Source organism: Rhinolophus sinicus, linkage group LG02 (genome assembly GCF_036562045.2).
Source record: "Rhinolophus sinicus isolate RSC01 linkage group LG02, ASM3656204v1, whole genome shotgun sequence".
Taxonomy (NCBI): Eukaryota; Metazoa; Chordata; class Mammalia; order Chiroptera; family Rhinolophidae; genus Rhinolophus; species Rhinolophus sinicus.
The window spans coordinates 91,072,213-91,090,535 of NC_133752.1; the positions used below are offsets into that span (position 1 = coordinate 91,072,213).

At 39.0% G+C, this 18,323-nt stretch overlaps 1 protein-coding gene across 2 annotated transcripts in view; it reads left to right on the forward strand.

Annotated features, from left to right (window-relative positions):
- The first annotated feature begins 1,158 nt into the window (after positions 1-1,158).
- Positions 1,159-18,323, forward strand: part of STAM (signal transducing adaptor molecule) — a 58,698-nt gene continuing 41,533 nt past the window's right edge. Inside the window, exons 1-2 of one of the 2 annotated variants that reach the window (XM_019752083.2) lie at positions 1,166-1,440; positions 14,402-14,486. In XM_019752083.2, coding sequence (XP_019607642.1) covers positions 1,401-1,440; positions 14,402-14,486 — 125 coding nt within the window. In that variant the 5' untranslated portion in view covers positions 1,166-1,400. Of the gene's footprint in view, positions 1,441-14,401; positions 14,487-18,323 lie in introns of both variants that reach the window. The other variant, XM_019752084.2, reaches the window with a different exon arrangement.

The window sequence follows — 18,323 nt, forward strand, 5'->3', positions numbered from 1 at the left end:
CATACTTTCCAATATTTCCTTTAGGGAGACTATGTTAATTTATATTTTATTCAACAATGTGAGTGTATGATTCCCCACACCCCTGATTCTTTCTAATCTTTGTCTGAATGGTAAAAATGCATCTAAATGCTACTTTAATTTGCATTTTTCACTTTTGGAAGTGGGATTTCATTCTTAATGAATGGATTTTTGTTAAGCACGTTGTGTACCGTGATACTGATCCTGTTGTTGACATGTTGCAAATACTTGTTTACATGCTACGTCTGGAAGTGCTCCAATTTGTATATAATTTACAGAATTTCAATTCACGTGCAAGATGCTCTAAGTTTGTTCCAAGTGGGGCGCAAACTCTAGTAGATGCTCCTTAAAATGTTTACATGATACAAGGAACATTTTTTATGTGTTAAGTAAACTTGTAAGTAAGATTACTAAAGAAACATTTTAAATAGTTAGGAATCACTAATCAATTTCTAGCCCCACTATTTTTTTTTTTTTTTTTTTTTTTGCTCGGTTTTGGGGGACATTCTTGGGCTGTGAGACTTATTTTCCGATCAGCACAACTGCTTCGTGACTGCACAGTTAGTCAGGACTAACCAACGCCCAACTCGGAGTGCTTTCCACAGATTCTGAAGCCGGGCGTCAGGGACTCGCGGGAAGGTGCCAGCGTTGCCTCAGCCCTCGCCCGGGCAGCCGCGCTCCCTGACACTCCCCTCTGTAGGGATTCGAGCCAATCTGTTCAGCTCACATGACTTCATCCCAGCAAGTTTCTTGTCACCCCAGACACCAAATTAAACTCATGGCCTTTTTACTTAGATCACCCCAAATGAAGGCGTTCCCATCCCCTTCCATAGGGACTACAAAGTTCTGACAACCGACACAGGAGGAAAAGAGGGTCTCGCTCAACCCAAACACGGTCCCTTTTCTTTCTCCTCAGGCTCTGATTCACAACTGGGGGCGCTAGGCGGCTTCAGCGTGCCTGGAGGACCCCGTCCTCCGGACACTGCTGGCCAAGGCAAAAGCGGAAAACGCGGGCATTACTGCCACTCTCCTGCATGACTAATTAAAAGAGGAGTCGGGCGGAGGGGGAGTTTTGGTTGGTTCTATCTTGGTGGGGCAGGTTCTGGGCCGGTTCTGGTCAGGCAGTGCCGAAGTCGCCTAGATTCCCGACTGGCGGCACGCGGGGGCCTCCTCGGCGCTTTCGCTGTTGCCGCCGCTGCCGCCGTCGCTGCCGCCGCCTCTGCCGCGGTTGCAGGGGGGTCGGTGCGACGAGGAGGTGTCGCGGACCCTGTGGAGTCCGTGTCGGTCGCCGTTTTTGCCTGAGGAGCCTGCCTTCCTTGGTCGCACTCTGACTCCCGTGGTGTCGAGGGGGAGTGCCTGCGGCACCTCGGCACGCAGTGGAGATGCCTCTCTTTGCCACCAATCCCTTCGATCAGGATGTTGGTAAGTGCTTTTGCCGCCCTCTGTCCACCCGCCTCCGGACTGCAAGCCCACTCTGCCCGCCCTCTGTGCGCGTTCCGGACCCCCGGGCCAGGGCCGAGCTCTTCCCCTTTTCTGAGGCTCCTTCCTTAAGAGTTTGGAGGCGGTCGCGGGCTTGGCGCATCCTTTTTGAAAGACATGGGACTCAGCCTGTGCGCAATGGGCCTTGAGCTGGGGCTCTGGGTTTGGGAAGAACTGGTTGAAGGGTTGCTGTGGAGAGCCTCGGAGGGACAGCTGGTGTCGCATCTGGTGCTGGGACAGTGCTTCTGGAAGGACAGAGCTGAGGGCGGAGGAGTGTCTCGGCCTGGGGAGGGTTATGAGCCTTAGAATAAAGTGTTTCCGGGGACAGATGTCCGGGACTCACGGGAAGCGCCTGTAACGAGGAGAAGGGTTACGTTAGGTTCCTTAAAGGATTTTGAAATCTTTTTTTTCCCCTTCTTTTTTATGACTGTAACGGTAGGAGAAAGCTTCTGTTTAAGGGTAGACTCTCAAAAATGTGGGGAGAGATGAAAGTGGAATACTTGGCAACAGCTGAAACCGAGTCGAGGACTTAGGCACTGGGCTGCCTTCTTTCGAGCCGCCAGCTAAGCTCTCTGTGCTTGGAGAAGCGGGGACGAGGACCTGGGATCTGACATGCTCATTTGCTTTGAATTTGAAATGCTGTGGTTTTTTTTTTTGTGTTTTTTTTTTTTTTGCTTTGTGAATCATTGGTATTGGGTACTGATCATACCAATTCAACAGGTTAGCTTCTGTTTATCTTGTTCTGGCTTACGAGTCATAATTGCAGGCGCTTGCGTTTCCAGGAGGAGAATTTTGGGGTGATTTGAATTCAGGTAGGAAGGACCGTGGCACACAGGTATGGAGTGAAAAAGCAAGCCGAATCCCTTAAGGCAGAGTTTACTGATGACTATAGTAAAGACATGTAAGGACAGCCTTGAACGGAGTTGCTTTGTAGATTTTAATTGTGAAAGGTGGGTGTCCAACTCTGCTTTTTTTACTCTTTCTTACAGGACATAGCTGAAGCTTGGAGGTTTGGGTTAAGACTAGAAAAGGGTTCAATCCTATGTCAGCCACTTCTTGGCTGAGTAAAAGCATGGGCAAGTTGCTAAGCTCTTTGAGTCCCAGTATCCTCATCTTGAAAGAGCGAAAAACACATTCTGTTAGTGATTAAATGAAATAATATGTGTAGAAAACCTACTACAGTGCCTTTATGTAATAGGTACCTATTAAATGATAATTTTTTTTTTTTGGTTGAGTTTAAATGAACGTCCTGAATACAACAGTACATGGAACTTTAGAGACTATCATCAATAATACTTTAATTGGAAAATTTCGTTTAATTTAATAACCAACACTGCTTGGTGACATAAGAGACTTGTGAATAAGAATAAGACATGGTTGCTGCTCTCAAGCAGTTTTACAACTTATTACATTAGTTTTTAGGAGAAATGCTTAAAACAGATTCTTAACACCTGCTGCTTCTGTTTCCAGCACCTTTATCTAGTTTTCATGGTCACATGTAATCTAGCTTCCAGTTACCCAATCACCTTTATATCCCACTGACTTCTCGAATGCACATTTCCATTGTATTCAGATAAATCTCTTATTAATGTCAAATCCTTTCTGGTACTTAAAACATCTGGTTCAAAGCAGGCTCCTTCTTGCCTTTTACTTCTGCTTCTATTCCTTCTACCATTCTACATGTCCTCATAATTAAAGGCCAACTCAGGATCCGACTCATACCTGAATCATTTCCTGATTACTCTAGCCTAGTGTTTCTCCCTTTGGACTAGATAAATGTCTTTGTTGTTGTGTGTGGGTCTGTCCTGAGCAATGTAAGGTGTTTAGCGACATCCCTGACGTCGACCCACTGGATGCCAGAGGTACCCGCCCCCCCACTCCCTCGTCATGATTTAAAAGATTTCCAGACATTGCCGAATGTCCCCTGGCGGGCAAAGTAGCTCCCAGTTGAGAACCACTGTGTAGCTCACCATAATCTCCACTCTTTTCAAAACTCCTAACACCTTTTGTCTTTACCAAATTATTTAGCATTAAAGATAGTTGTATCCTGTGTTATGCACCTTAGTTATTTTATTGGCTGCTATATAGTAGTAGATGCTTAGTAAATATTTGTTGAATGGAGAATTTGCCAGTTGAGCCTGTTGGATAGTTTCTTGAGTGTGGGAACATTGTTTCACTCTAGAAACGCTTACTTTTCAAAGTCAGTCAGGTTTTGGTATTTGGACCACTTCTCTCCTCATGATGCATGTATCAAAAGATCATGAAAGGTTACCAAAGAAGACCCCTCAGAGACTCCCAGTAAATCATCCTTGGACAGAGTCCAGTAGACTCTCATGCTAATTTTTTCCTAGAATAGCATGTACAATATAGTATGTAGAATACATTTAACAATACATATTCCTTCTCACTTTGTCCATCAATGAGTATGTCAGTGATATTAAAAAAGTAAAGTACTCCCACTAACTGACTTGATGTCATGACTTATCACTTAACGTTAGTATACATTTGCACTTCTTCAAAATGATCTTCAGCTTTAGTCATAAACTGAAACAGTGAATCAAATTCATGAACTGGTTTATGTAATATACGGTAACATTTTATGTAATGAAGCAAAATACTGGTGATAGCTTTTCCCTTGAAGAAGTGCCTGAACGTGTGAGCCCCATGAGGACAGGGATTTTTGTTTGATGTGTTTGTTGCGGTATCTCCAGCATGTAGACCAGTGTCTGGCACCAATAAACATTCAGTAAGTAGTTACTGAATAAATGAATCATTTTGGATGTTATATTTTTTGCTAAGTTCAGCTTTTGAATTATAAAGACCACTCATTCCATCAAGCTTTTATTTCAAAGTCCTAGTGACTTCCATCTTGCCAAATCCAGTTAATTCCTGGTCCATTTCTTTGTTGACCTCCTAGCATTCCTCTTTGACATACTTTATTCACGGGGTTTTCAGTTCACCAAACTTTTTCTGATTATTCTGCTTAGCTCTTTTTTAGTCTTTTTTTGGCTGCTTCTTTTTGGGATTTCCAAATGTTGCTCTGAGTCTGGGGTTCAGATCTAGAACTTTGACATTTTTTTCTCTTGGAGGCTTAGGAGGCAACTCAGCTTAGTGTTAAGAATTCAGACTCTGGAACCATGCTGCCTGAATTCGTTTCCCCGGTTTGCTGCTACCAGCAATGTGACTTTGGTCTAGTTCCTTAGCTACTCTGTGTCTCAGTGTCTTATCTTTAACATGGAATACAGAGATAATAATAGTTGTCAGTTTCTTTCCCCACACCTGCACATTTCTTTGTCGTTACCTATTTCAGTAGATGGCACCATCGGTATTTCCTGTTACTCGTCTGTAGTGTAGGATTCATCACTGATCCTTCTTCACACTCCACATCCATTCAATCAGCAAGAGCTTTTGGCTCTACTTTAAAAATATGTCCAGAATCTCATCCCTTTTCCTTACCTCACCTTACCACAGACTATGGTCAGGGCCTGCTCGCAGGCTTCTTTGCTGCCCACTCTTGCCCTTTATGATCAGTTCTCATCTACAAAGGTCAGTGATCTTTGAAAAATGTCAAAGAATGTCACCTGCTCAGCACTCTTCCCTGTATGTAGCTTCCCGTCCCACATGCAGGGAAACGCAGATTCCTTTTTGTGGCGCACAGTCTGGCTCCGTCTGTGTCTCTGACGCGATTATAATCTCTAAACCCTCCTCCTCATTCTAAACCTCTTGGGTCTGAACACTCCAAGCTCATTCCTGCGTCTGTATCTATATTGTGCTGTTTTCTTTGCCTGGGATGTTCTTTCAGGCATTTGAAGGTAGCGATGAAGACTGTTCAAGTCAGTTTCTAAGAGAGGCTTTCCCTAATTCCCGTCTGTAAAAGAAAGAAAAAAATCCATCTTTACCTTCTCACTCTTTCCTTGTCCCATTTTATTTTTCTTTGTAGTAGTCAACTGCCTGACATTAATTGATTGATTAATTGACTCTTTGGTGGAATGTTAACTCCACAAGGGTGAGAACTTTTCGTTTCTATCCCTTGTACCTTAGGGACAGTGCCATAGTAAGCACTCGATCAGTATTTATAAAATAGTGAGTTATTGACATTTTTCTAGATCTCCAGGGTTGTGTTTCTAGTTGGTGTTCTATTACCTAAAAACTAATTTATCAAAAAACTGAATTTATCTTTCCCAGTCTGGTCCTTCATGATTTGGTAATTTTATAATGTTCTAGTTATCTTGATTTGAAACCCAAGAGGCATTTTTGAATCATTCCCCTGCCTCTGCTAAATCATCAAATCATTGTTTTTATAATAGTACATTTGCATTCCTAGTTGGACCAGTTTGGGTCCTACAGACTTGGACATGTTTTTCATGTGTTTTGCATAGTCCAGTCAACATCATAAACCACAGCCAGATTAATCTTCATAAATGATAATGTTCCATTATTCGCCTGCAATATGGTGTGATGGAAAGACCTTGGGCTTTAGGTTTAAATTGCAGCTGCAGCATTTGCTATTGCTCAGTGGGCAAAGTATGGACTTGGGCAAGTACAGAACCCCTGTGAGTTCACTTTCCGTCTTTGTTAACAGGGATAAAAATATTTACCTCATGGGGTTGCTATGAGGAATACTTACAAAAACACACGACATTCTAATTCTTTACTGGAGTTGAATATGCTTCAAATATTTTAAATGCAGCATGTTCAAAATCGTATTCCAACTTTTCTTCTCTAGTGTGTTTTTCCTCTGTTCCCATGACTAGTTCCTCAGTTTGCTTAGTCGCGTGTCAGGAATCTGGGGGTCGGTGCTGACTTCTGTACTTGTAATTCTCTACATTCTAAACTGCAAAAATGTACTGTGTGCTGTGTGCCAGGCACACTGAGTATGTCCTCAAAATCCTGCTGTTGCTGTGCTCCCCCTGTTTCGTCTTCCTCGTAGCTCTTGAATCCGTTCATCTGTCCCTTCATTCGTGCCTCCCATCCTTTCTGTTCTCATTGCCACTGCCAGGGCAGTTCAGGGCACTGCTTCTTAGATTAGTTCAGCGCCTCTAACTGTTAGCCCTGCCTCCAGTTGGGCTCCAGTCATTTCCAGATGGCTAATCATGATATTTCTAAAATACAAATGTAATCATACGGCTCCTCTTATTATAATATTTAGTGAATCTACAACTTTCACAAAAATTGGAACTTCTAGCATTTGGCTCCTTTTTCCCTTGTCAGCCTCACCTTCCACTACTTTGCTTCAAGGCTGTTTCACTCCTTATTGGTTTACCCTCCTGCTTTTTCAGGTGTGGGTCCTCTGGCCTGACTCACCCTTCTCTTCCTTAGTCATCCTTAGGGCTGTTTTCAGGAGCTGTTGCATGCAAAGCACTTAGCACAGCACCTGGCATATAACAAGCAATGGATGCACTTTAGCTCTTCTTGTAATAAATTAGAAATAGTTTGGAGACTACTTAGATTCTACGGGTGGAATTAGTTACTGTCAAAACATACTCAGGAGAGACATGTGGAAATTCAGGATACAGATATGTTAAGGTCAGATATCCGGAGTGAAGAAATTGTATCCACTGTTTCTTATGTTCCTATTTTACCTCTGCTGTAAACTATTCTTTCTAATGCTTTTAGGCTTTTGATTTCTATTTTGTGCTCTTCTTTGAGATGCTTCCATGCTGTTCCTTTGATGCCTACTTCCCTTTCTGGTTAGTAGAGCCTCAGGTTGCTTTTCTTTGTAGATACAATTTCCAGTGGTCAGGAGGGACGGAATTAGATGAAACATTTTTGAAACGTAGATTCCCATAATCACAAAAAGCAGGTGATATTTTATGCCTCGCTTTCTCCATTGGCCATTTTTGATGAACATCTCCACGCTGATTGAGTGGCAGTCTTTTTCCTGTAGTCTGCCATGGTGGGCTCGCATCCTATCGGCATTTCTCACCTCCCCAAATCTTTGACAGTCAATAAATTTTGAGAAAAATCAATAAAAGCTGCTTATTAGAAAAAAGTTCTCCAATCCATTGAGACTACTGAAAGTCAAATGAGGCTGTGCGTGTTATTTTCTGGGTATTGCTAGGCAAATTTCTCAGTCCCTTTTTGAGTGTTCGTGTAAGAATAATCGGAGGATAAGATGAGATCATGAAGACACTTTGAATTCTTTAGGAGCAAGTCTGTTATTTTTGTTTTCACTTTTCCGTTTCCCACAAACCCGGTTTTTGTCTTAGAAAATAGTTTTGACTGTGCTAGTCACAAAACCATGTTGAAGTGCTACTAGTAGTTAATATTCTTCTGATTTAAAAAATATTTGTTGTTTAATAACTGAGCAGAATTGTGCTACTGCTGTTGTTGATCGTAAAGCAGCATCAACAACTGATGGGAACAGTTTCAGAGTTCTGAAGTACGTTGCACTTCTGATCTGTATGTGTAAGTTTGAGCCAGAAACTGACCCTGTTCATGCATAGGAAAGTAACAGAGGCAGTTTATGAGCGTTCAGCATAATATCTGCTAATGATTATACCAGACACTCCTGGGTATGACTTAACTTAGTAACTGTAAGATCACACTTAGTTATGATAATAGGCAGTTTATATTTGATCAGACATAAGCCTGTCATTTCTAGTTAACTGTTAACTGTTTAAGGTTAAGTTTTAATAAGCATAGCTAGTATGTTTTCAAATAAGGTGATAGGTTTTAAGATATAAGTGTGTTCTTTTATTTATTTATTTTTTTTTAGAAAAAGCACTATGCTTTTAAAAAAGCCTGCTTGGCTACCATTCAGTAGGATGAAGCATTAATTATTTAAATGTATCAAATCAAAGTCAGAACTTCATTTCCTTTCCTAAGAAGAAGTAAATGTTAGACTGGAGGACGTACAGGATGACTCAGTCAGTCTCCGCGGGCTTCACAGGGGCTGGGGGTCCATGGTTTAGGGCTATGGGCTCCTCAATTAGAACAATTCCACCTGGATTTCCTTTATGTAGTTTTTTTAAGATAAGATTTTTTTTTTTTTTTTTTTTATAAGAAGAGAGTGTTGAATAATAAAGAATTTGACTGGTATTTAGCCCTGTTTCCTGGGAAGGAGTCTCAAAATCCTTGGGATTTCCTGAGTGACAGGACCAATTTTCTCATTCATGGTGGGCTCCTGGGACTGTAGGGTCACGACAGACTTAGCACTTGGGGTTTTCATTGGGACCTGATTCTGTAGGCACACACTACCTGGCACATATCCAGACTCCAGGCTTTCGGAAGGAAAGCAGGTAATCATAAATCACACTCCTGGTACTGCCAGTTAAGGCGTAGTCACTTTTCTCAGTTCTGAGAATGGTGGGACCCTTCCTGAAATCTGAATGCGCTTTTACCAACTGTGCGCAGGCCATGTAAGTGGTACTGTTATAGCCAGGTCTGCATGTGAACTCTTCTCTGCACAGCAGGTATCAGCATTAGGTAGTTGCTTAAGTCTTTTATTAATTTTTTTTAATAAAATGGACTTTATATTTTAGAGCAGTTTTAGATTCCCAGGAAAACTGAGCAGAAGGTACAGAGATTTCCCGTGTCCCCCCTGCCCCCACACGTGCACAGTCTCCCCCCGCTGTCAGCATTCCGCACCAGATGGGACACTTGTGACAATCCATGAACCTACCTACACCCATCATCGTCACCCAAAGAACATGGCCTACACTAATCCTTATTCTTGGGCTGCACATTCTAAGGGTTTTGTGAAAGGCATAGTGACATGTGTCCCACATTATAATACACAAAGTAGTGTCGCTGTCCTACAGATCTGCTGTGTTCCGCCTCTTCATCTCACCCTCCTAACCCATGGCAACCACTGATCCTTTCACAGGCTTCATAGTTTTGCCTTTTCTAGGGTATCATATAGTTAGAAATATGCTGTAATGTAACCATTTCAGATTGGCTTCTTTCATTTAACAGTATGCATTTAAAGTTTATCCGTGTCTTTTCATGGCTTGATAGCTCATTTCTTTTTAGCACTGAAAAATATTTCATTGTCCTGATGTTACCACAATTTATCCATTTATCTCCTGAAGGACATTTTGGTTTCTCCCAAGATTTGGCAATTATGAATAAAGCTGCTGTAGACATCCCTGTGCAGGCTTTTGTATGGACATATTTTCAGCTCCTTTGAGTAAATACCAAGAAGCACAGTTGCTGGACTGTATGGTAAGAGTACGTGTGTTTAGTTTTGTAAGAAACTGTCAAACTGTCTCCCAAAATGTCTGTACCCTGTTGAGATCCCACCAGCAATGGACGAGAGTGCCTGTTCCTCCTCATCTTTCCCAGCATGTGCTGGTGTCAGTGTTGTGGATTTTGGCTGTTCTAGTAGGTGTGTAACGATATCTTATTGTTGTTTCAGTTTGTAATTCCCTGATGCTGTATGATGTGCAGCTGCTTTTCATATATTTATTTGTTATCTGTAGATCTTCTTTAGTGAGGTGCCTGTTCAGGTCTTTGCACACTTTCTGATTGGATTGTTTTCTTACTGAGTTTCAAGAGTTCTTTGTATTTTTTTGGATGACAGCCCTTTATCAGATATGTGTTTTGTAAATATCTGTGGCTTACTATCTCATTTTCTTTACAGAGTCTTTCAGACATGCAAGGTTTTTTGTTTGTTTGTTTTTGAATTTTAATAAAAATTTATGTAAGCCAAACAGAGCCTGGAAGCAAGAGCTCCACAGACTGAGATAAATGATTCCCAGAAATTTTTAATTTTAATGAAGTCCAGATTATCAATTATTTCTTTCATTGGTCATGTCTTTGATGTTATATCTAAAACGCCATTGCCACACCCAGGTTATGTAGATTTTATCCTGTGCTGTTTTCGAGGAGTTTTATAAATTGTGTTTTACATTTACATCTATGATCCATTTTGAGTTGGTTTTTGTGAAGTTTGTAAGAGCTGTGTCCAGATTCATTTTTTGCACGTGGATGTCTAGTTATTGCAGTATCATTTGTTGAAAAGGGTGTCTTTGTTCCATTCATTGTCTTGCCTTTGCTCCTTTGTCAAAGATCAGTTGACTATATTGATGTGGGTCTATTTCTGGGCTCTCTGTTCTGTTCCATTGAACTATCTGTAGATCTTTCAGTGATATCATACTCTCTTGATTACTGTAGCTTTATAGTTAAGTCTTGAAGTCTAGAAGTGTTATTCTCCTCTTTTAATTTGTTGGCTATTATGTTGTGTTTTTTTTTTTTTTTTGGACATCCTATAAACTTTAGAGTCAGTTTGTTGATATCCACAAAGTCGCTTGCTGAGATTTTGCCTGGAATTGCATTGAATTTATAGGTTAAGTTGGGAAGAACTGACATCTTGGCAGTATTGAATCTTCTATCTGTGAACGTGGAATAGCTCTCCATTTATTTAGTTCTTTGATTTCTTTCATCAGGGCTTTGCAGCTTTTCTTTTATAGATCTTATATATACTTTGTTAAATGCATACTAAATAAAGTATTTAATTTTTTTGAGTGCTGATGTAATGCTAAATGGTATTGTGTTTTTAATTTAAAATTCCACTATTCATTGCTGGTAACTAGAAAAGCAGTTGACTTTTTTTAATTGAATATATTTGACATAGGTACCATTGTGTAAATTTAAGGTGTAAAGCATGTTAATGTGGTACATTTATATATTGTAATATGATTGACATTGTAGCAATATTTAGTACTTCTTATTACCAAATAAGTAATTTTCAGTGGTTGGAATAATTAAGTTCTAGTCTCTTAGCAAGTTTGATAATTATACTACAACATTGTTGTCTATATTCATTATTCTGTGCATTAGATCTCTATTGCTTATTTACTGTTCATTGCAAGTTTGTTCTCGGAAGCAGCATCTATCTTACTCCCCAGTGATTGACTTTTGTGTATTAACCTTGTATCCTGCACACTTGCTATACTATAATCACTTATTAGTTCCAGGGGGTGTTGTTTGTTTGTTTGACAATTCTTTTGGATTTCCTGCATAGATGATTATGCTATCTGTGAGTAGACAGTTTTATTTCTTCCTTCTTTATCTACCTTTATATCCTTTCTTGTTTTTCTGCATTAGCTAGGACTTCTCTCCGGTATGACGGTGGAAAGTTGTGGTGAGGGGACATCCTTCTTTTTCCTGATCTTAGTGGTAAAGCTCTTAGTGTCTCACCATTAAATATATTGGCTGTAGGTTCTTTGTTGATGTTCTTTATCATGTTGGGGAAGTTCCCCTTTAGGCCTAGTTTGCTGAGTTTTTATTCTCCTTGCTGTCATTCATTTCGCTTATCCAGAAGCACACATGCATACATCTCTGTCATTTTCCTCTCTCTGAAGAACTTTTAACTTTTCTTGCAAGGCCAGTCTACTGGGAACAGATGTCCTGTTTTTCTTTGAGAAAGTCTGTTTCTCTTTTCCTTTTGAAGAATAATTTCACAAGGTACCTAATCCTAGGTTGGTGGTTATTTTCTCTAACACTAGCGATTTCATTCCTTTCTCTCCCTGTATGTACGGTTTCTGAGACATGAGATGTAATTCTTATGTTTACTCCTGTATAGGTAAGGTGTTTTTTCTGCTGTCTTCTTTTTTTATTTTTTCATTATCTTTGATTTTTCTGCAGTTTGAATGTGATATACCTGGGTGTTGTTTTTTTGACTTTTATTCTGGTTGGTGTTCTCAGAGTTTCCAGGACCTGTGGTTTGGGGTCTGACATTAATTTGGGAAAATTCTCAAAGTCATTATTGTTTCAAGTATTTCTTCTGTTTTTTTTTTTTTTTTTTTTCCTTTCTTTCTTCTTCTCTGGTATACCAATCATGTCTGTGTTGCTCCTTTTGTAGTTTTCTTCAGTTCCTGGATAATCTGTTCCAATTTTCTGTTAGTCATTTTTTTATCTTGGCTTTTCAGTTCTGGAAGTTTCTGTTGATATAGCCTCAAGCTCAGATTCTTTTCTTAGCCATGCCCATGCTACTGTAGAGCCCATCAAATGGCATTCTTCATTTTATACTATTTTTGATCTCTAGTATTTCTTTTTTAGAATTTTTATCTAGAAATATTCTTAGTATTTCTTTTACAGAATTTTTATCTCTGTTTACATTGCCTGTTTGCTCTGGCATGCTGTCTCATTTTTTCCCTTAGAACTCTTAGCACATTAACCATAGTTTAAAAAATTCCTGGTCTGATAATTCGAACACCCCTGCCATGTCTGAGTCTGGTTCTGATGTTTGCTCTGTCTCTTTAGACTTTTTTTGTCTTTCAGTGTGCCTTTCTGCACGCTGGACACGATGTATTAGACAGAAGGCACAAGCCTACAGTAGTCATGGTTAAGGTGTCAGTGGAGGAGACACATTCTGGTTCTGTGATTAGGTTTCAGTCTTGTAGTGAGTCTCTGCCTCGAGTGTGAATTTCTCACGTGGTTATCAGTCGCCTCTGCCCCCCTCAGGTGGAACAGGATGGCTAGAGTGGGCTGGAGGTGGGTATTTCCCTTACCTAGGTGGGTTAGTCTCTGGTAAAACCCTAGTTTGTTAGGTGCTGGTAAATAGTTTCTCTTGGGAATAGGCCTTATTAAGAAGAAAATGCTCTGGTGTCTTTCAAAATGGTTATTGTTCCCTTCCCGCTGCTGGAAAACTAAGGAAACTTTCGTCCTGTAAAACTCACAAAAATGTGGGGGCTCCCCTGTGACTGGGCCCCCTTTGGAGTTTTAACTACCAGACTGGCATACACTATATCCAGCAACTTGTCGGTTCCAGTTTAAATTATATCCTGTTACTGGTTTCTGGTGATGTTTCTGCTCATGGGTTTTTGCTCTGTTAAGTGGTGATTCTGGGTGTCCACCTGTCTGTGTTTCTAATTTTGGGGGCAGTGGTTTGCCCTGTGACCTCACTTCTAAGGCATCTAAGAAGAGTTGTTGATTTTTCACTTTTTCAGTGTTTTACTTCTTAGGATGGAGTGATAACTTCTAAGCTTCTTACGTGCTGGACTGGAAACCCAAAGTAATTCCTTATTTTTGATGCCTGTGTCTCAACTATGTTTGGTGTCTACTTGTCTAGAAAAACTTTGCTTTACCTCCAGAAAACAAACCTTCACACATTTGTTCAGGTGGGGGAGAGGTGCTTGCTAGAGCTCAAATAAGGAAGGGAGCATAGGGACTAAAGTACCACCTTTCAAAACTATTCCGCCCAACTTGAAGTCCTCTTTATTCTTCACTCTCAATTACAGATTTCCTTTTGCTTCCAGTACTTGAAGTTTTTGAGAATACAGTGGTATAAAACAGGCTGGTTCTTAATGCTTTTTTCTTACTGCCAGTATATGATTCACCTTTCTTGGGTCTCCTGAGTAGGTTACTGTATATCTGTATCTATTGCTATGTATCTATTGCTGTATAGCTTTTGAGGTATTGTTTGTGCTGTTGCTTCTCATGGTTTCCCTCTTTTGATATCTTCAATGTGTCAAGTTATTAGTCAAGGGAACATTCAGTCAAAGCTTGGTTTTCTTTTGTTCAGTTTCTTCTACTCAGAAACCTAAATTAACAAAGCAAGGTAATTAGTTAATTTAATTACCTGAAACATTTTATAGGGATCTGTTACTGCACTGGCAAATAAAGCTGAGAATTATTTGATGATGAAAATATTTCTTACTTTTGTTTTTCTGTATGTAGAAAGGGGTAGACCAGTATATAATTTTTTTACTAAAGAAAAATCAATGACTAATTTTTTGCAAGAAGTACAAGCACTGAAATGTGAATGGAGAAAATAGTGATAGGTAGTAGAGGTACCCCTCTCCCCTTTTAAAGATGGACTTGAACATCTCAGTAACCAGACTGCTGGCAATTTATTCTGACTTGTTGATATTTGATTATACTACAATATGAACCTGATTAGTTTCCTCTTAAAGATTTTTCAAACAATGTTTCTGTAATTTCTTTTTATAATATACAGAGAAAGCAACCAGTGAGATGAATACTGCTGAGGATTGGGGCCTCATTTTGGATATTTGTGATAAAGTCGGTCAGTCTCGTACTGGGTAAGTGTTGCAAATTTCAAAGGCTTTTTGTTCCTTTTTCCTTTTTATTAATATGAATAAAACAAGGGTAAGAAGGTGAGCATATGAAAATTACAGTTTATTTTAAAAGAGAATGGGATGATCATCAACTCTTTCTTGGAAAAACATTTAGTTTACTGTTTATAACCAGTTAGGTTATATGGTAGAAATGTTGCTACTTTAATTAATCACTCTTTTCCTCCTGAAATCTAGCTTTTTTCACTGATTTTTACAGTTACCGGTGATGTCTCAGTTACAAAGTTTGATGGTTATTTCTGAGTTCTTTTCTTCGTTGTCACATCTGCAACGTTCTACTCAACTGATGAGTGACTATTGAAAGAGAGACAGTTTAAGGAAGGAGATGCTTAAACTTTTTGGCATATGGCTTTTTGGGTAATAACAGAGCTTTCTAAAAAGTGCAGTGAGTGGATTAACTGGTGTATAGGTTAATGGTTTCCTTAATTCCTAGGCTCATAACATCCAGCTATTAGCAGCTTCATTTGCCCCTTCGTGCCACACAAATATTGTCTTATTTATGTACTTTCATGTGAAAAATGTTAGGCATGTTTGATTCTTCTGTGGTGATCTTAACCCTCTGATGTGCCTTCTTTGGCTCTTCTTCCTTCTCTTCTAAATATAAATAGTTCCTTAAACTTTTTTTGATCCATTTTTTTTCCCCGTCACACTCTTTTCGTTTCTAACATTTTTTCTTTTGAAGTTTCACAACTTCCAGATGTCTTTATGTGGGTGACGTGTATTTTCAGCTCTGATTTTTCTTCCTCAAGCACTAGTGCTGTGGACACAGGATTATTTCTGAGTATCATGCTGTATAAGGCTTAATCTCACCATCTGTCAACCTGAACTCGTTGTCTCTTTTTGATTTAAACCTCCTTTCCCTTCTTTGTTCCCTGTTTCTGTTAATGAAACGATTATTCTTTCCTTTGCACTTATAACCTCACAGTGACCTCCACATTTATTTTGTGACCAAATTCTGTTAGTCTGCTTCCATAATCCCTCAGAATGTCGATGTTATAAAGTCTCCTTTAGTTAAGTTCTTGAACGTGGCCACACCAGGCTGGAGCAGTTTGTCATTAGGGCCTTTCTACCCCTTTGCTTCAGTCCCTAATGTGCTCCCTTTGTCAGGTTCCCTCAAAATGTGGCTTCCGGATATGGCCTCATCCATCCCCTTTGTTGTCTTTACATGGTAGTCCTGTTCTTTCTGACCTTGTTAGTTCCTCAGTTTTATCGAAATCTGAGTAGCTCCCATGTGCTAGATATCTATCCCTTCTTCTTTTTTTCTATCCCATCTCCCCCCTTTACTTGAGACATTCCTTAACCGGGAAGTCTTTCCATTTCCATCTCTTATCTTCAGTTGCCTTATAAAAACTGTGACCATGTTACTCTTCTTCCTTCTGTGCGGAGTTGTCTAACCTCCTTAGGCCTTTGAATCATTTACGTTCCATTAACTTCTCTTATATATACCGTTCTTTTCAACTCAAGGGTTTGAATTGTCAGTGCTTCTCTACCTGAGTTTAGTGCTTTTGGTCATTCTACCCCTCAGTATGGAGCCTTCAGCCATTTCCCAGCTCTGTGTCTCATATCCTTCCCCACCCAATATAGGTGTTATTTCTTCTACAGAGCTGTACTTACCCTTTTTACCCAAAATCATGCTATGGTCCTCAGAATCCTTAAAGCACTATATTAAAACTATTCTTATTTGCTTTGCCTTTTATAATATCAAGTAATTTATATCTGTCTAGTGGACTTAGATTTGTAGAATGAAAGGGCCCTGAAGTTTTGTTGTACTGAGGAAAGAAGCAAATAGCCAAGTAGTTGAGATATGATCTTTGGAATGAAGCTGCCTGGGTTCAAATCCGACCTATTACCACTTAGCTACGTACACTGGGTAAGCAACTTACCTCTAGTTTACTACATAAGAATAAGAATAGTATCTTCTTCATAGGGGGCTTGTTGTGAGTATGAGGTTAGTATATTAGTGCACACACACACATGCGCGTGCGCACACACACACACTGCTTGTATTAGTACCTGGCACATGGTTAAATGGGTGCACCTCTGTCTCTTTTTGACTAAAGTCCTGTCTTGTGATAGTTTGTCTGTTGAGGACTGGGTATCAACCTAGCTCCACCCCTGTATATTTTGGAGATAAGACTTTTATCTAGCATTCCAGTTGCAAAGTCTCTTTTCTTCCACTCTTGGTTTTCTCTTTATCTTTATCTTGGTGTTCTTCATTTTGTAGATATTTTTTATGATAATTTGGTTAGTTGCTTGACATGAAAAGACAACCTCCCTTTCATTACTAGAAATATTGCATATTTTTCTACTTAAAAAATAAAATTGTAATCCATCTGAAATTCTGTATGATGTATAATGAAGAGGAAGAGATCAATTTGTTTTCCTTCATGTTAACGTTATTACACTATAATAGAAACAGTTGTTTGTTACTCTTTTCCCTATTTTTTTCTTGTGATGAGAACTTTTAAAATCTACTCTCTGAGGACTTTCAAATATACAGTAAAGTATTGCATCTATACTCACCATGCTGTACATTATAGCCTCAGCTTATTTATCTCACCGTTTGACCACATCTCCCCCTCCCCCCACCTCTGGCAATCAGCAGTCTATTCTTTTTCTGTGAGTTTTGTTTTATTAATGTGTTTCCCCGAAAATAAAACCGGGTCTTATATTAATTTTTGCTCCAAAAGACACATTAGAACTTATGTTCAGGGGGTGTCATCCTGAAAAATCATGCTAGGGCTTATTTTCCGGTTAGGTCTTATTTTCGGGGAAACATGGTATATCCATATATCAGTGAGTTCATGCAGTATTTGTCTTTGTTGACTTAGTTCACTTAGTATTAATGTCTTCAAGGTCCATCCATGTTGTCCTCATATATTTAAGATGTACTAATATGTAGCTTTAACTATTTTCCATCATTTTTTTTAATCCAGTAATCAAAATACTCATTTTTTATTTTTTATTTATATTTTCAAATTTATTTTTAGACAACATATTCTGTTAGTATTATTACTTAATATTTCAGTTATCCTTTTGGATTTTAATTGACGTGCTAAATCTATGAATTTACTAAGCAAAATTGAAAATACTTCCTAATTTATGTAATGAGGGGTGGTTTTATTTGTCTGTTTAATCAGTGTTTTTTCCCTTCCTCTTTCCTTCTCTTTCTTTTTTTCTTTTCAGTTATTTTCTCTTCCCTTGGCAGTTATTGCTCCTTTAAATCCTCATTAAGTTAATTTCTAAGCATTATTTGTGTAAATGCAATGTTTCTTTATAGCTCTTGTTAATAAAGAATTGTTTGAAAAGGATTAAGTGATAATTGAGATACTATTCTAATATTATTGAGGTTTTAAAAAATGTCAAACCCTCAATATTTGCTCTCGTGTGTGATTTCTCTTCAGAACAGTGTTTTGCATATGCATTAGGACCACATTATGACTTTCATAATTAATTTCTAAGCATTGTTTGTGTAAATGCAGTGTTTCTTTATAGCTCTTGTTAATAAAGAATTGTTTGAAAATTGGCACCTTTGCATTCCTGGGTCCCTTTCTCTAAAAAAAAAAAAAAGAACACAAATATTTTATGATTACATTGTTATAAAGGTAAGTGTATTATTATACATTAAAACATTTTCTTTGACCTAAAAGTTCATTTTTTTCCTTTTATTTTAAGAAATTAGGACATTTTTGTTGGCCCTTAAAATTGTGAGCCCTAGTTGTTGTGCCTGCATGCATGTATTACAGAATTGATTCATATTCTCAGGTCAACTTAGTCATTGAA